Source organism: Sciurus vulgaris (assembly GCF_902686455.1).
Source record: "Sciurus vulgaris genome assembly, chromosome: 3".
NCBI lineage: Eukaryota > Metazoa > Chordata > Mammalia > Rodentia > Sciuridae > Sciurus > Sciurus vulgaris.
Window position 1 is genome coordinate 80543930 of NC_136463.1, and position 17039 is coordinate 80560968.

Genomic DNA, 17039 nt, shown 5'->3' on the forward strand with positions numbered 1-17039 from the left:
TGCTTGAGATCTCACAGGCATCTGGGAAGCCACTATCCAGGACCTGTCCCGGGCCCCTGCAGGACTGGGGCTGTGTCTGCGAGATGTACAATAGCATGGGTTCCTTCTTTCTCTCGTGTTGACTTTGGGCCAAAGGCTAGAGAGATGCCATGCTGCCCACATGAGATGCTGCTTCTGGAAGGTTTTAGTCAGGGGTGACTTTAGGGTTCTCTTCAGGTAACTTTATCTAGATCTCCTCATCTGCAGGTGTGTGGGCTCTGGCCTGCCCAGGAAGAGCCCACTCAGCCAAGTAGGGTGCTGCGTACTTGGCTAGTCTTCATTGTACCTTTCCTACCAAAACTCTACTGTCCTGAGCTATGACCTGGGATTTGGGGGTGGAGCATAGGTGAGATGGGAAGGCTGGTTTGTCCTTCTTTAAAAGGTTTTTTGAAGGCCCAACTGGTGGCCCTCAAGCAGGAGTCCTGATTCAGCTGCTGTGGTTCTCAAGGTGAACTGAGCAGTGAGCCTTGCCACTCAGCAGAGTCCACCCAGGTGACTGGGAGTAAAGGTCTGGCCCTAGCTACAGCAGTGTGGCAGTGGAAGAGAAATGGAATCCACTCATCTTTCAACTCAGTGTCCCTAAGAGCCTTCTTATGTTAGGGGTGGAGGGTGCAAGGAAGGTCAGACAGTGACCGTGTCCTCAGGGGCTGGCAACTTTGAGTCAGTGCAGATCCATGAACTGCCTGCCCACCTCGGTGCAGTGCGGCATGTCTGTGCTGGGGTAGGGGTGGTCAGGGGCGGACCCTGACTTGGGCTGGATGGGGGAAGGGAGAGGCTCTTTCTGAGGTGTCCTTGAGCAAAGGCTAGACAGAGGGGCAGGATGGAGCCAAGTGGTCACTGGGGGAAGTTTTCCAAGCAGAGAAAGTGCAAAGACTGCAAGGTGGGTGCCTCCCAGAGTGGTCATGCAGAGGAGCCAGGAGACTGGTGCAGAGTGGACTTGGAGGCTCTGAGGTCTGAGGGGTGCAGGCAGGCTGGGCCTCTGGTATAACAGTAGAAGTACTTTGGCTTTTACTTACTCCCAGTGGAAAGGAAGCCATTATGCCAGCAGAATTGTACCTGACAGTGTCTGATCGTTGCAGGAGTCAAGGGATGGGAATGTGGCTTCTAGTATACCTTGCCCTTGGAGAGTCCAGTTGGGCACTGGGACCTAGGAGACCCTGTGGGCTTTGAGCAGGGCACAGCCCTCATGCCGTGCTAGCTGTCTTACTAACCTGCCATTCTCTGTCCCCATGAGACACCTGCCTCTGTGCATGCCTTTAAATGTGGTGGTGGGACTGTACGTGGACACAGCACTTGGGGAAACACTTAGGCATTATCCACCAGAGCCGAACATGCATGTCCATGACCCAGCAGACACGCCATGTGCACTGACCAGAGACACACAGAAAAGTGTTTCATGGAGCCTTTCCCTAGCATCCCCAAGCTGTAAGCATCCCAAAGCCCATCAACAGAGAGTGGATACTTGAATTATGGTACAGTTGTGCAATAATCCATGCATCATAATGGACCCAAACAATCTCTGTGCTAAACTCAAATGAGATGTGGAACATGACTCGGAGGGAGGGAAGCCTGTGCTAGAAAAGTACCTGTGGTTCAATTCCATTTCCATGAGCTTCAGAGAACAAGCAAAGCTGGGTTAGAAGTCAGGGTAGTGGTTCCCCAGTGGCAGGGGAGTGGCTGTCACGAGGCTGTGGGTGGCTGGTAATGTTCTGCCCCTTGGTCTGTGCAGGTCCCTGGCTGTGTTCAGAATGTCAGCCTCCAGTGAGCTGTATACTAATACACAGAAGCATGCACGTGTAATCAATGCCCACATGCTGATAAAATCTGTGCATGTAGATTAATGTCCATAAAAAGTACAGAGGGAGGGGGCAGACAGGCCTCAGCGGGCAGGACCTATTGGCCTCCCTTCTGTGTGCTTTTGTGAGCACCAGCTTTTCTCTTTGTCTTGTGGGCTGTGATCTTCTGCAGTTGTTTAGCTCTTTGCTATTTCTCTCTGTGGAGCGTCAGGTGCCCACCAGGGATGAGGCCAGCTCCAGTGTGGAGTCCAGGCGCTCAGAGATGGAGCCCTCCCTCTGTGACCCACATAATGGGCAGCCCATTTCCCTGCTAGGTGCTGACCTGCTGAAGATGTCCAGAGATGATCTGGTCCAGATCTGTGGTCCTGCAGATGGGATCCGGCTCTTCAATGCCATCAAAGGCAGGTGGGTGTTGGTTTCTCAGGGAAGCTAATTGGAGGCTGTGGCTCAGCCAGGTATGGCAGGAAGCCCCTGTGTCATCCTCTTAGACTTTGCAGATAATCCAGCTGGTGGGAAAAGGGGTGAGACAGGCCTTTCCGCAGTGTGGGGGCAAATGCAGGAGGAGGTCCTTCAGGGAGGGCAGGGGAGTGAGTCACTGCCAAGGACTCACAGTCAGCTGCAGCAGTCCCTGCCTGGCAGCCATACCCTCTTCTCCATTTGACTCCAGCCTCTGGATCTGACCTTTGGCCACTTCCTGGGTTCTGGGATGTTTGCATGGTCCTGGTTCTCAGAGCTGTATCCCTCGGAGGGGAGCCGTGGACTAGGGCAGGGCAAACGCCACTGCCATATATGGTTTTTAGAAAGGACTCCAGAGCAGTCTGTCCTATAGAACTTACTCCCACATTTGGAATATTCTGCAGCTGTGCTGACCAGTCCAGGAGACACTGGCCATGTGGGGCCCTGGAGCTCTGACCTAATGAGACAGTCCAACTTAATTTTAAACTTTAGCACACTTAATTTGTTTTTCTGGTGCTGGATATCAAACCTGAGGCCTCGCGAATGCCAAACACACTCTCTACCACTCAGCTACGTGCCGAGCCCTACATTGAAAATTTCCAAGGCATTCTGCATCCTCACCACTATCTTTCTTCCTCTTAAGTTCTTCCTGCTGCAGGTTCTACCCTGTGTTCTAGAACATTCTAGACTACTGGAGTTTGGTCCATCATCCATGCCGTTTATTTCTTCTCCTCCTGTCAGGAATGTGAGGCCCAAGATGACCATTTATGTCTGTCAGGAGGTGGAGCAGAACCGAGCACCTTTACAGCAGAAACGGGACGGCAGTGGAGACAGCAACCTATGTGGTGAGTTGTGGGGACCATAATCGGGACCCAAATATTCAGGCCCCGCAGCCTGGCTTCCAAGCCAAGCCCCAGCCTTGCCTCTGTGTTTTTGGTAAGTGTCCAGGCCCTGTCCCCTGTCTTTCAGCTGTTAGTCTCTGAAGGACAGACTAGGACTCCATGCAAAGGGTGGTCCAATGTGTTGCCTGACCTCACAGCTGCCCTACAACTCGGGGGTCATCCAGGGAACATTCCAGGACTCGGGAGGTGTCAGGTGATCTCAGGTCTTGCTTCCACAGAGTGGCAGAGTCAGGATTTGCACTCAGGATTGCCCCTGCTAGAGCCTCTTGTCTCCCCAGGATGCTCCCCAAATGGCTTCTGTGCAGAGCAGGTGGTGACGGTCCCTTCCAGGCCTCTGCTCGCTGTCCTGCCTCTGAGCACTCATGGCCACCTTCAGCTGGGGCAGCAAAGGCCAGTGAGCTGAGGTTGTGAGGAATGGTGTCAGCCTAGAACCTTCTAGTTCTTTCTGGCTGGTGGTCTGATTGTTTTAGGAATAAAATCAGGAAAAAAATGGAACTGGCTCTGAAAAGTTTAATACATTTCAACTTTCAGAAAAAAAGGCAGTACCATTAGAATTTGTTTCTAAAAATGCATCTCAGAAATGAGACATGGGGTTCTTACCTGGTATGTTAGTCCTGGAAGGGACATTAGGCAGTCATCCCATTCTCTCGACAGGATCGGACGGTGGCTCCGCCTCTCTGAAATCCTGGGAAAGCTGTCTGTTGTGTGGCTGTAACCCTGAGCCTCTGCCACCCTTGCTGGGAGCCACCTGTGTGTGCTTTTAAAATACTGAGCCCCTGTTCAGGTCTTCTGGACCAAGTGTTCCTTAAAGGAGAAGTTTGGGCTGAAAGCAGTGGCACACATCAGTAGTCCCAGCTACCAGGGAGGCCGAGATAGGAGGATCTCAAGTTCAAAGACAGCCTCAGCAATGGAATCAGATCCCATCTCAAAATAAAAATAAACTGCACTACTGGGGTATAGTGCAGTGATAGAGCACACCTGGATTCAAACCCCACTACTGCAAAACAAAGAGAGAAAGAAAGAAAAAAGTGAAGGAAACTTTAAATATAATCCAGTTGTGTTTACTTTTGAAGAACTCAAGGCTCCTTAAAGTCGAATAATCTACCCCAGGTCGTCCCTGGAGCTTGCCCCAGCTAGTTTAGGGTTTGTCTAAGGAAGCATTTGAGAATCACTGTTGCTTGGGCTGAGCATGGTTCTCCACTAGGAAGGGAAGGGCCAGACCTGTTCTCTTCTGCTAGCAAGGAAAAACTGTCTTTGTTTTTCTCTTTTCCAGTACTGGGGTTGAAATTTTTATTTATTTTTTGCGGTGCTGGGGATTTGAACCCAGCGCCTTGTGCTTGTGAGGCAAGCACTCTACCAACTTAGCTATAACCCCAAGCCCCACAACAAGTATCTTTAAATGTCACTCTGCATCTAAGCCATCCAGTAACCTTCTTATACAGTGGGAAAGCCGGGCGCAGTGGCACATGCCTGGAATCCCAGAGATTCTGGAGGCTGGGGCAGGAGGATTGAAAGTTCTAGACCAGCCCAGCAACTTAGCAAGGCCCTGTCTCTAATTGAGAGAAAAAATAGGACTGAGGATGTGGCTCAGTGGTAAAGCACCCCTGGGATCAATCCCCAGTACCCCCCTCTCACCCCCATCCCCGCTAAAGTAAAGGAAAACCGTGGGAAGAATGGGAAAGGCAACAGGGTGTCCTCCACTTCCCAAAGCAGAGTGCGAATCTGGCCACACGCCAGAATCACCTCATGCTCCTCCAGCCTGCACCCCCAACTGGATGTCCCTGGGTCTTGGGAGAGTCCAGGAAACTCCATTTCACAGAAAGTGCCCCAAGAGACTGAAACGGGCATCAGGAGCCAGGGCCCGCCTGTTCCCCTGTAATGGATCTCTCCTGCGCTCCTAGCCATGGCTTCCTGGCACATTCCCATCACTCAAACGAGCCGATGATCTCTCAGGATGGGGCAGTCATAGGCAGGCCCACGCTAATATAGCAACCACATAAAAAGAAGCCCCTTGCCTCCTCCTCCTGCAGTGTACCATGCCATCTTCCTGGAAGAGCTGACCACCCTGGAGCTGATTGAGAAGATCGCCAACCTGTATAGCATCCCCCCGCAGCACATCCACCGCATCTACCGGCAGGGCCCCACGGGCATCCACGTGGTGGTGAGCAACGAGGTGAGGGTGCCCCTTAACTGGCCCTGGAGGCTGGGCTTTGGACTTCCAGGAGGAGCCCCAGGACCCCATGCTATGAACGTCTCCCACGGGGCTCACCGGGGGCCCACAGGTTTCACTGCATGCCACCTGCTGCCAGCTGCAGGGGCTGTGCTGCCGGGTAGCTGTGCCTTAAGCCAGCCTTGGCTGGCTGCCCTGCAGGAGCCAGGGGCACAGACTCCACCCCTCCCTTCATGGTGCTGTCTCAAAGTGGGTGGCAGCCCCCGGGGGCAAGCCCCAGGAGAGGTGAGCGGGATTTGGGGTTGGGTGGGAGCAGCGGTGGCTGTGGGAGATGAGAACAAAAGCCTCCGCTAAGTGATAGTGCCTTGGCCTCCCTGGATCTGTCCCCTGCCACAAGGCTTGTGCCACAGAGGGGGCTCAGGTATGGAACAGGGTCCTTTGGGAGTTGTGCCCCCTGATGACTGAGGGAGTCTTGAACAGGTTGCTGACCGTTTAGGCAGCCTTGCACATTGTGAAACTGTGGGGTTTAAGATCACTCTATCCTGCGCCATCCTTCTAAGTAATTTTTTGTGTGTGTACTCGTGTGTGAACTCAGGGGTGCTCTACCCCTGGACTACATCCCCAGTCTTTTAATTTTTTTGAGACAGAATCTTATTAAGTTGCTGAGGCTGGCCTTGAACATATGATCCTCCTGCCTCAGCCTCCCAAGTTGCTGGGATTACAGGCACATGTCACCACGCCCAGCTGCTTCTAAATAATAATAGTAACAAGTGGCACTGCCTGTGGAATGGCAAGTTAATCATCTTTCTGTTCCCATAGCAAGTACCTGAGATAATCAGCTTGCAAAGGGAAGGTCTGTTTGGGCTCATGGTGTCAGGTGTTTCAGTTCATGGTCAGTTGGCTCTGTGGCTTTGGGCCTGTGGTAAGGCAGCCACATGGTGTACAGCTGAGGAGGCTGCTCACTTCAAGGCAGCCGGAAGCAAAGAGAGAAAGAGGAGGGACTGGGGTTCCAATATCCCTTTGAAGGATACCCCCAACGATGCCCTAACTTCCTCCCACCAGGCCCCACCTCTCAACAGTGCCACAGACTTCAGATCAAACTTCCAACACATGGGCCTTTGGGGACTTCAAGATCTGAACTCCAGCAAGTGCTTACTGTATTGGGGCTAGTGTTGTGCGTGTTCGTGTAGTTGCTCATTTAACCCTGGCTGCCTCCCTATGAAGTGGGTGCTATCATTGAATTTTGATAGGAAACCGAGGCCCCCAGAGACTAATGGCTCCAGGTGGGCACAGGTGGAGCCATGGTGGGAATCCAGGTAACAGTTGCAGAGTCTGAGCAGTGAGCCAGCAGAGGTGGGACCCTGAGCCCCTGGCTCAGCCACCAGAAGACCCAGGTCAATTCCAGGAACTCTGAATCCCCAGTGTAGAGGATTATAGAGGAAACTGGGTACTGGAGTAGTGGTTGGGAAAAGTAGAGAAAATGCGGACTTTGAAATGGGACTGGTGTCCTTCCTGCCTCCTAGTAGCCGAGCCACCTCAGGGAAATGTATGTGAATTCTTTAGCCTCAGTTTCTACATGTGCAGAATTACACCCGCCAGACAGATTGTGGGTAAAACAAGAGAACAGTGGAGGCGCTCGGAGACACTAAGTCAGCCGCGGGCCTTCCAGTGGGGCACGTTCGTGGTGGGCACTCGTCTGTCGGCAAGATCTTCCAGACTTGGCAATTTAAAATGTTCTTAAATGACCTCTGTGAAGGTGTCAGGGACGTCCTCTTCCTTCTTGTCATTACACCTGTAGAGCCCTTCAGTGACTACGAGTTTCATCTCAGTCCTGGAGGTTGGCAAGAGTTTTTTTCTTCCTTTCTAATTAGAAAATAATTCATAACTAGTGTAAAAAGTCAAACCATAGAGAAATGAAGAAGGCAACTGAAAAGCCCTCCTCTTCTCCATTCTCTTTTCCTGGAGGGGTTGACATTAGGTTTGGTGTGATTCTACCAGGTAATTGTGTGTGTGTGTGTGTGTGTGTGTGTGTGTGTGTGTGTGTGTGTAGATAAAGTATGGGCTTTTAAAACACTCAACTGTACACTTATCTGCCACTTGCTATGTTAGTCACCAATTCAAAATTCCTTCTGTATCATTACATTCAATCAAATGCAGCTGATTTTTATCCCCATTTTACAGATAAGAAAACTGAGGCTCAAGAGTTCCTGATCTGAGAGCTTTTTTGAGAATAGCCTGTTAGGTGAAGTGCCCTGAGCAGTGGGCAGTTGTAGTGGCGTGAAGGTGTATCACTTGGTATTTCTGAGTGAATTTTTTTTGTGAAGACAGAAGGCAAGAATGTGGGGAGCCCTTGCAATTTCATGGGTCCCTGAGGAAGTTCTTCCCTGGCTTGCCCCATGCCCTCAAGAATAGGCAGTTAAGCAAGTGAAGCAGAGAACAGGACTCAAATGCCACCTTGGCTAAGTAGGTGATTCTTATTCCCCAAAGTCTCCTTGCCTCTTAACCCTGAATCAATTGGAAACCTCTGGTTCTTAATTGCCCAGAGCGCTAGAGGCGGCTTGACCAGCTGCGGAGCCGGCCGCGGGGTGTAAGGGTGCTTAATTAAACAGGAGAGTTACTTATTAAGCCCATGTGGGCTCTGCATACCCAGGTGGTTGGCCTGCCAAGAGTCCTAGGTGGAACAGGCGGCAGTATAGAATAAATGTACTTCACGCATCATTAGACCCTGCAGGGAGGGGCAGGGGTCGATAGGTGGATGGATTTGCAAGATTTGAGGCAATAATACAGAGCAGGTGATAAAATGTGGATGCATTTTTTTAAATTTAGAAAGGGGCTCTGCTATCTTGGGGTTTGTGTGTGTTGTGTGCATGTTTATATATATATATGTGTATATATATGTGTGTATACATTATATATGTGTGTATACATTAAGATGTGTATATATATATATACATCTTATGTATGTACATATATATGTGTGTATACATTAAGATTTAAATGTATATTGTGAAATACAGCATACATATGCAAAGAGTCCATAAGACTTAATTGTGCTGCTATTAAGTCTGCATTTCTCTGCACTTTGGTTACTAGAGTATTAGAAGTTCCTTTGGGCTTATTTCATATCCATGCCTCACCTGCTAGTATGAATTTTATATTAATCACTCCCTTGTTCCTTCTTAACATATAACTTATTTTTGCCAATTTTAAAACTTTGTGTAAATGGAATAATAGTGTATTCTTCTGTGATTCTCTTTTTTCATTCTAAATTATATCTCTGAGCTTCACAAAAGCTTTGGTGCATCGCTGCTGAGCATTGAGCTGCTGAACAGCATATGTGATTAGATCCCAGTTGGTTGGCTGTTGACTGATGTCAGGACTGGTTCGAGTTTTGTGTTTAAAATTAGAGATAACACAAGTATAAACATTCTTATGCATGTTTGGTATACATACTTAGGAGTTTATCTAGGGCACATGCCTGATAGGAGAATGCTTATGGTCATTTCCACTAAGCTACATCCCTGGCCCTTTTGTATTTTGTAATTTTTGATAACAGGGTCTCATTGAGTTGTCCAGGCTGGCCTCAACCTTGCAGTCCTCCTGCCTCAGCCTCCTGAGTCTCTGAGATTATAGGTGTGAGCCACCATGCCCAGCTCTGGTTAATATTTTTAGTCATCAAAACAGCCCCGTTTTACAGATAAGGCCATGGAGAAGGGAAGAGAGAAAGGCTCGGCCAGGGTCACTGGGGAGCTAATCACAGTAAAAACACCAGAGAAATGACTTGTGAGTCACCGTTAGCTTTCTGCCATGTCTGCAGACATAGGGAACGGTAAGCCTCCTATTTTGTTCTTGACCACTAATACACAGATACTGATAATTGCCAAAGGTTTCCTTTCTTTTTAAAAATTTTACAGTCGTGGGCCACTAAAACAACAGATACCTTCTAAGAAATGCTTTGTTAGGCGGATTTGTCATGATGTGAGCATTCCAGGTTGCTCATTGGTGAGCATTCACACAAGCATAGGTGGTGTACGTCAATCACTGTACAGGGCTCTCCATGCGATAAAATAATGCAATGAACTCGAGCTGTATGGGACTACTGCTGGCATAACAGTAGTTTGTTTTACAACAAACATTTTTTTTTTGATAAGTAGAAATACAACCTTTAATAACAACAAAAAGTATTGTATAGTAAATACATAAACCAGTAACATAATCATTTATTATCACTGCCCAGAATTATGTGCCGTATATAATTGCATACACTATACTGATAGCGCAGTAGGCTGTTGAGCCCAACATCACCACAAACACTCGAGTCGTGTTTTGCCATCACATTGCCATGGCTATAGCACCACTTGGTCATAGGAATTCAGGAATGTTTTGGCTCCATTCTAATCTTGTGACCCCCACACATTGTGCATGTGACCCACTGTTGACGGAAATAGGGTTGTGCGGTGTGTGGCCGTGTTTAGTTTTCTGTTGCTGTTTTACACATGCTCCTCCCTATAATGAGTACGTTACAGAGAGTAGAAGTCCCCATAACTCAGAAAAAGCAAAACAAGTGCAAACAGACCAGACCCACAGCCCCATGTGAAGTGGCCACATCTCGATTCCCCTCCGGGCTGCTTTCCATCCTTTGTGGGCGAGGCTCTGTTACTTAAAAGTGCAAGCGTGTCACACGTTGATTCTGTATCATTCCCGCCACAGTGATTGTTCTAGTGTCACCATGTGCCTGCATTTGTGTAGACACGGCAGCGATGTCACTTCTACAGCTGAGTGACTGGGCTCCCTGTCACTGGGCCTTTTTTTGTCATGTGTTCATCCTTGAGGGAACATCTTCTCTTTTGCCTTACAGATGGTGCAAAATTTCCAAGATGAATCTTGTTTTATCCTCAGCACATTAAAAGGTAAAGTCTCTCCTACCTTGTTTAATTGGAGCCTGTGTTTCGTATCTCTGGGGGCACGTGGGGTGAGGGAGAGCTCGCTGGAGGGCTGGGCCCTGTTGCACAGCGCCCCGCCGGAGGCGACTACCTGCAACAGCCTTCAGAAAAAGAAACACAAACTTCCTCGGAGGCAGCCCTAGCAATGCCAGAACTAGTGAGACTGGCTTCTAAGACACTTCTGAAGGGGAAACTGGGGGCTAGCAATTTGTTTTCCATGAATTCGGTGTTGAGTGGAAGCAAGCTGTGTTTGAGTTTATTCCTAATGAGTCTCCAGGCATGTGGTGGCAGGTGGAATGGCTGTGGCCTTGCAGGGCCAGCACGAAGACCCACCTGAGCCAGGTGTCCTGAGAGGACATCAGCATGCCCACTGTCTGCTGTGAGACAAAGCCTGTGTGCCAGGAGCATGCATTTATTCATAAAGGGCAGAGAAAGACCTGCGGTGGCTTTCCTTGGGGCCGGGAGGGTGAGCGGATGGGCTTTCAGAATCAAGCCCTATGCCTGGGTCATGGACCCTGCTCTGTGGTGAGGCCTCTTCCCCAATTGTTCTGGGACCTAGCCTGTGTTAGTCGGCTTTCCATGACTGTGACAAAATGTCTGAGATACCAGTGTAAAAGGAGGAGTTTATTTGGCCCACAGTTTTGGAGGTTCTAGTCCACAGTTGGCTGATCCTGTTGCTTTTGAGCCCGAGGGAGCACACAGTGGTGGGGTGGGCTCAGAGTAAGCTGCTCACCCATGTTATGTGGGAAGCAGAGAGAGAGAGGAAGGGGAGGGCTGGGTCCTTCAAGGACACGCCCCCACTGACCTGACTCCTTCCTATGCCAGGTCCCATCTTTTAACAGGGCCACCACCTCCCAGTAGTGTCATGGGCTGATGCTCAAGCCTTCAACACATGGGCCTTTGAGGAACATCTAAGATGCAAACTGTAGCACAGCCATTGAGAGCCATTGGACTTGGGAACCATAACACCCCTTTTAACCATAGTTTATCCAAAGCCTCTTTGGACATAGGTGCTTTTGTCCTTGAACCTAGGGCTAAGTTTGAAAGGTCCGTTGTCAAGAAGAAACTAGATAAATACATGCCAAGGCATGTGCTAAAATCCTTACTTCTGTAGGACACTTTGCTTTATGTGACCTTATTTTGATGGTCTCTGCTGTACACTCATACCATGCCCTTTGGCACTCCCAAATACTACAGCACTGAACCTTTCGTTACTGTGAAATATGCCCAGTGTCTCTCTCTTGCAGCCGAGAGCAACGATGGCTACCACATCATCCTGAAATGTGGACTCTGAGCCGAAGTAGGACACACACCTGCTCCCAGCCCCTTGGATGTAGAAATTGCACCACTGTCAGCTCCAGTCTCACCGGGAAAGCTGAGGCTGGGAGAGTTCCCGCCCGGGCCACGAAAGCTACAGACCATGAAGCCGCAGAAACCAGTGGACACAAAATCTGGCACGCAGAAAACCAGAGCTCCTTTCTTTCCTTTCCTCTTGGCCTCCAGCTTTTGAATGGTTCCTTGTGTGTTCTCTCAACCCTGATGTTCTAAAAAGGCAAGCGGTGGGGCACCTTCTCTGAAACCCCAGGCCTCTGAGTCCGAGGCTCACTGGGCACCTTGGTGCCACCTGTATTCATCCCTTCTGACCACTCTCCTGCCCCCAGAGAAAGCTCTGCCTCACCCCTACACTCTCCTCTTTCTCAGGTAGCTGGCTTCTTGGCTGGCACTGCTGATTTGTTGGGGGAGGTGGCCCCATTCTTCTGTCTTCATGTCTGCTTCCCTTGTCAGTGACCCCAGCAGCATCTGCTTCCCCTGTTCTTGAATGAATTGGTGGGAGTGGGATTATTCTCTGCCTTCTGCCTCTTTCCCCTTCTTGTTTCTGAGTGTTGCAGCAAAGCCCAGAGGGAGACGCACTCATGTCTGTGTTGGCACAGTAGACTCCACAGCGTATGTGTGTGACCAGTCTCACAGATGCTAATCCCAAGGCCTGCCTGTGATGGGGGGGGGGGGGGTGGGCGGAATAGAATGATTCTTCCCAGGTTGATCCTCATGAGTAGAGAAGGAATAAGAACCAAATGATTCTTCTTTTTGCTACTTTGGTGTAATTTTGTTTCCTAAGCAATCATGGGTAAGGAGGTCTAGGAAATTATAATTCCATTATATCATTAGAAGACCTTGATCATCAAAATTCCAGGACCTTTAAGATGGACTGGCAAAATCCCATTGAGAGGAGAGAAGACCTTGGTTGGTCTGAATTTTTCATGTTTCATAGGGACAGTGTATTTTCTGTGAGGGGCCTTCATTTAAATTTTTGTCCTTTTTAATTTGTAGGGAATATGTTTAGGAGTCCATTGGAATGGTTGGATTATCTTAAAATGAGAGATTTGAGTAGCAGTGACTTTGGTAGAGTCAGGATTTAGTCTTTGCCTTTCTTCTGTTCCCGTGATCTGTAGCAACCCAGGGCTTTAACTCTGATAATTTAGGTTTACCTTCCGAGCCATGGTGAACCCTGTGAGCCCCAGAGTAGCATTTTACAGCTTCTCTAATAGAAATTTTGTAGAATATTGGAAATAATGGAACAATTGAATAATGGAAATTTTGTGGAATTTTGTGCTAGGCTCAAAGACTGTCTGAACCTGGCAGATTTTTTTTTTTTACAGATGGGGAAATTGAGGCCCAGAAGGGCAAAGCCACCTGTGATATCACACAGTGATAGAGAAATGATATAAATTCATCATACAAGCCAGGACACTTCTGAGAGTGGGACTCTGTTGATACTTTTGGGGACAGTGGCTGTGCTATTCCTAGAGTGAAAACAGGTTCCCGATTCCTTTTCCTTTTCTAAGCGAAAGAGAGGAGTGGGTTAACAGAATCATTGAGATACCATTCACATACTATATAGTTTACCCATTGATTCTGTGGTTTTTCACAGAAATCACAGTTTTTAATATTTTGTCACCCCCACCAAGGAAACCCTATGCCCTAGGCTATCACTGCTCAACTTCTGCACATCAGGGAAACCATGACTATACTTTTCTATATAGATTTACCTATGCTGGATACTCTGTATATGGAATCATATAATGTGATCTTTTGTGATTGGTTTCTTTCACTTAGCATAATGCTTTTTAGGGTCATTCATGTTGGGCATGTATCAGTACTCTTTTTGTAATACTAAGCATCAAACCCTGGACTTTGCACATGCTAGGTAAGTGCTCCGCCACTGAGCTATACCCCAGTTCATTACTTCCTTACTTTCTATTGCTGAATAATTTTTCAGTATGTGGATATTATTGCGTCTGTCAGTTGATGGAATGTTTCAGATTTTTTTGTAATATGAATAGTGCTGCTATAAACATATTTGTACAAGTTTTTATGTAGACATGCATTTCTTAGGGAAATTTACATAGGAGTGGAGTTGCTGGGTCATAATAACTGTGTTAAACTTTCTGAGGAACTGCCAGGCAGCTGGACCATTTTACGTTCCCACCTGCAGTGTATGAGGGTTCCAGTTTCTCCACATTCTCACCAACACTTGCTGTGATGTCTTTTTTCTTATGGTGTCCTAGTAGGCATGAAGTGGTACCTCATTGTGGTTTTGATTTGCATTTCCCTAATGGTTAATAATGTGGAGCATTTTTTTTACATGCTTATTGGTCATTTGTATATCTTCAGAAAAATGCCTATTGAGATCCTTTGCCCATTTTTGACTTAGGTGTCTTTTTTTATCAAGTTGTATAAGTTATTGGTATATTCTAGAGACAGATCCTTTATCAGATACAGGATTTGTAAAAAAAAAATCTCTTCATCCTGTGGGTTGTTTTCCCTTTCTTAGTTATGTCTTTTGAAGCACAAAAGTTTTTAAAATTTGGATGATATCCAAGTTACCTATATTTTCTTTTTTTGCTTCTGCTCTTAGGTCATCTCTCAGAAATCATTGCCTAATCCAAGGACAGGAGAAATTTATTATCTGTTTTCTTCTAAAAAATTTCATAGTTCTAGTTCTCTTAATGATCGATTCATCTTTAGTTAATTTTTGTTCATGATATGAAGTAGGGGTCCATCTTCGTGCTTTTGCATGTAGTTATCTACTTGTCCCACCTGATTGGTTGTTTTCCATGGAATTGTCTTGGCGCCCCTGCTAACAGTCCTTAACTTTTACTAGATCTTTCTGGAGCATGATTCTGAAATTGGGAAGCTCACCTTTCCCCTTCTCAGTCTATGTTTGGCTCCCAACGTTTACAGCTGCCTTCCTGTTCTGTTCTTACCGTCTCTCTCTTTACCTGTCTCACAATACTGGATCATACCACTCTTATATTCTGCCATCTTTGGCAGAACATATTCTGCCATGTTCCAATACCACATCCTGATCCTATGGATGATCCTAGACTAATCATTTCCTTTTTGAATCATGAGGAAACTGAGTCACATGGAAGTAGAATAATTAGCTCTAAGACATACTTCTCATTAATGGAAGAACCAAGACTGGACCGTTTTGGTCTTCTGACTTTAGCCCTTCAGTGTGTCTGTGGTTGCCATGCCTAAGTGATGCCACTACCCAGATCAAGTGACGGCAGGCCACATTTTAATTCTAAAAGAATGTTGCAGGTTGATATTTTTAATTAACTTCAAAAGAGGTCCTAATAAAGGTCTGTCACCTGAAGTTTGCTGTTAGTAGAGTCTTCCATTTTCTGACATGCTCATTGTCATCTGCTCTTCTTGCCTTCTAATGATTATAGTTAAATCTTACAGTTTACAAGGGAAGAGAAAATGATAGAGTACAAATGGTAATTTGGTACCAAGATGTCTTTCCCCCCTAATAGTTAAGCAGCTTATCCTTTCCTTGGGAGTCAGATAAGCTACAATGGTAGGTTTTATTTTTCATTTCATTAGAGTACAGAAAAACCATTGCATTTCCATTCCTGTCCAGTGTCTTTCCTTGAGCTCCAAATTCAGAGACTTGGACCTGCAGGGCCTGCATCTCCCTCCAAGGACTTCCCACCACCCCTGCCATGTATTCTAGGCCATGGTTTTCTTCTTGGCAGTGGAAGTATGTTAGTCAGCTTTGTCACTGTAACCTAAATACTTCACAAGAACAAACTTAGAGGAGGAAAGTTTATTTTGGCTCAAAATTTCAGAGGATCAGTCCATGACCAGCCAGCTCCATTGCTCTGGGTCTGAATATCATGGCAAAGGAAAGCTGTCAGCTCATGGTAGCCGAGAAGCAGAGAGATAGTATACACAAGGAGCCAGGAATAAGATATAATGCCCAAGGACACCCAAAGTGATCAGCTTCCTTCAGCCAAGCACCATCTGTCTATAGTTACCACCCAGTAGTACTCAAATTATTAATCCTTCAAATAGATGAATCCACCAATGAGGTTATAGCTTGTAGAATCTAATAGTTTCACCTCTGAATATTCTGGCATTGTCCAACACCAGCTTTTTACGTAACACCTCATATTCAAACCGTAACAGACAGCAAAAATGAAGATACAAGCATGTACTCATCTCATGGCCCAGGCTGCCATCTGGAACTGGAAGCCCCAGGCTGAGTTCTTCACTGTTAGACCAGCATGCTTACTGGGCAAACTTTTTTTTTTTTTTTTTGCAAAGTTGAAATAAACCTTTCCCTGTTTAGTAGGTTGTCCCTTTACCATGAAGAGACTGAGGCTATTGAATGGAGCAGCAATAGGATTTGCTAGGGGAAGGGGCGGTGCACATTTGGAAAGGACAGGATGGGGTGGCAAGTTCCAAGTCCTGCTTGGGATCCTAAGCAAAGGTCAGGCATTGCCCTAGTGACCTCTTGCCCAGGCAGCCTCGGGGCCCTTAAGCAGAGCTTAACCTAGAGAGGGCTTTTCCGGGAACAAGCTGGAGCTGAGCAGCATGTCACAAGTTTCCAAGTCCAGTTTTGCTCCGGGGGCTGGCCTGAGCAACTGTGGTTCTGAAAATCATTAACAAGTTGATGAAATAAATGGAAAAGGCTCCTTTGCTATTGTCAGAACAGGGAGAAAGGCCCAAGCAAGGCTCTCAGAGAAGGTGGAAAAGCTGGGACTGAGAATGGGGGAGGGGAGGGAAAGGGAGGGGGTCATATGTTGAATGTTGAACTCTGAGATGCAGGAGGAGGATCAGGGCACCAGGAGTCGGGGGTCCTGGGCTCAAACCTGTGCTTGGCATGAGTGTATCTGTCTCTGCTTTAGAATGCAGGCTGGGTGTTCCGCGGATGGTATGATTCATTGGTACAGAACTTGACCCTGGGTTCCATCCTCAGAACAACTGGGGGAAAAAATACGGGGTGGGAGACATTGAAGTCTGTGCAGGCACAGTCACAAGGTGAGTTCGAGGGGTGCCAGGGTTTTCTCATTGTCCACTTATCAAAATCATACGATGGGCCAGGCCAAGGCAGGAGGCATTCAGGTTCAAGGCCAGCCTTGGCCACTTGGCCAGACTGTCTCAAAATAAAAAAGGGCTGAGGATATGGCTCTGTGGTAGAGTGTTCCTGGGCTCAGTTGCTGTAGCAAATACAAAGCAAGCATACAATGGACAGGTGACCTCCGTGTGTGCTTGTCCTGGGTGAGCAAGGAGCAAGGAGCATGGTGCCACCAGTGCTCAGGGTGGCGGGCACCCTGACATGAGTCGCGTCTTCCCCGTCGCATCTTTAGAAATCCACTCCAACTCCCACCTGTTGGCGTGCTTACCAGCGCCCCCGGGTGTCCCCAGCAGCTGCATCACGTGC

At 47.6% G+C, this 17039-nt stretch overlaps 1 protein-coding gene across 2 annotated transcripts in view; it reads left to right on the forward strand.

Moving 5' to 3' along the window:
* The window catches only part of TFCP2L1 (transcription factor CP2 like 1), a 59343-nt gene extending 43519 nt beyond the window's left edge, over nucleotides 1-15824 (forward strand). The window contains exons 11-16 of one of the 2 annotated variants that reach the window (XR_013762606.1): nucleotides 2150-2240; nucleotides 3033-3136; nucleotides 5224-5366; nucleotides 6426-7200; nucleotides 10222-10273; nucleotides 11554-15824. Coding sequence is in view for 1 of the 2 variants with exons in the window: in XM_079132184.1 (XP_078988310.1) it covers nucleotides 2150-2240; nucleotides 3033-3136; nucleotides 5224-5366; nucleotides 10222-10273; nucleotides 11554-11600 (437 nt within the window). In the remaining variant the exon portion in view is untranslated. The remainder of the gene's footprint in view (nucleotides 1-2149; nucleotides 2241-3032; nucleotides 3137-5223; nucleotides 5367-6425; nucleotides 7201-10221; nucleotides 10274-11553) is intronic. The other variant, XM_079132184.1, reaches the window with a different exon arrangement.
* The last annotated feature ends 1215 nt before the right edge of the window (nucleotides 15825-17039 follow it).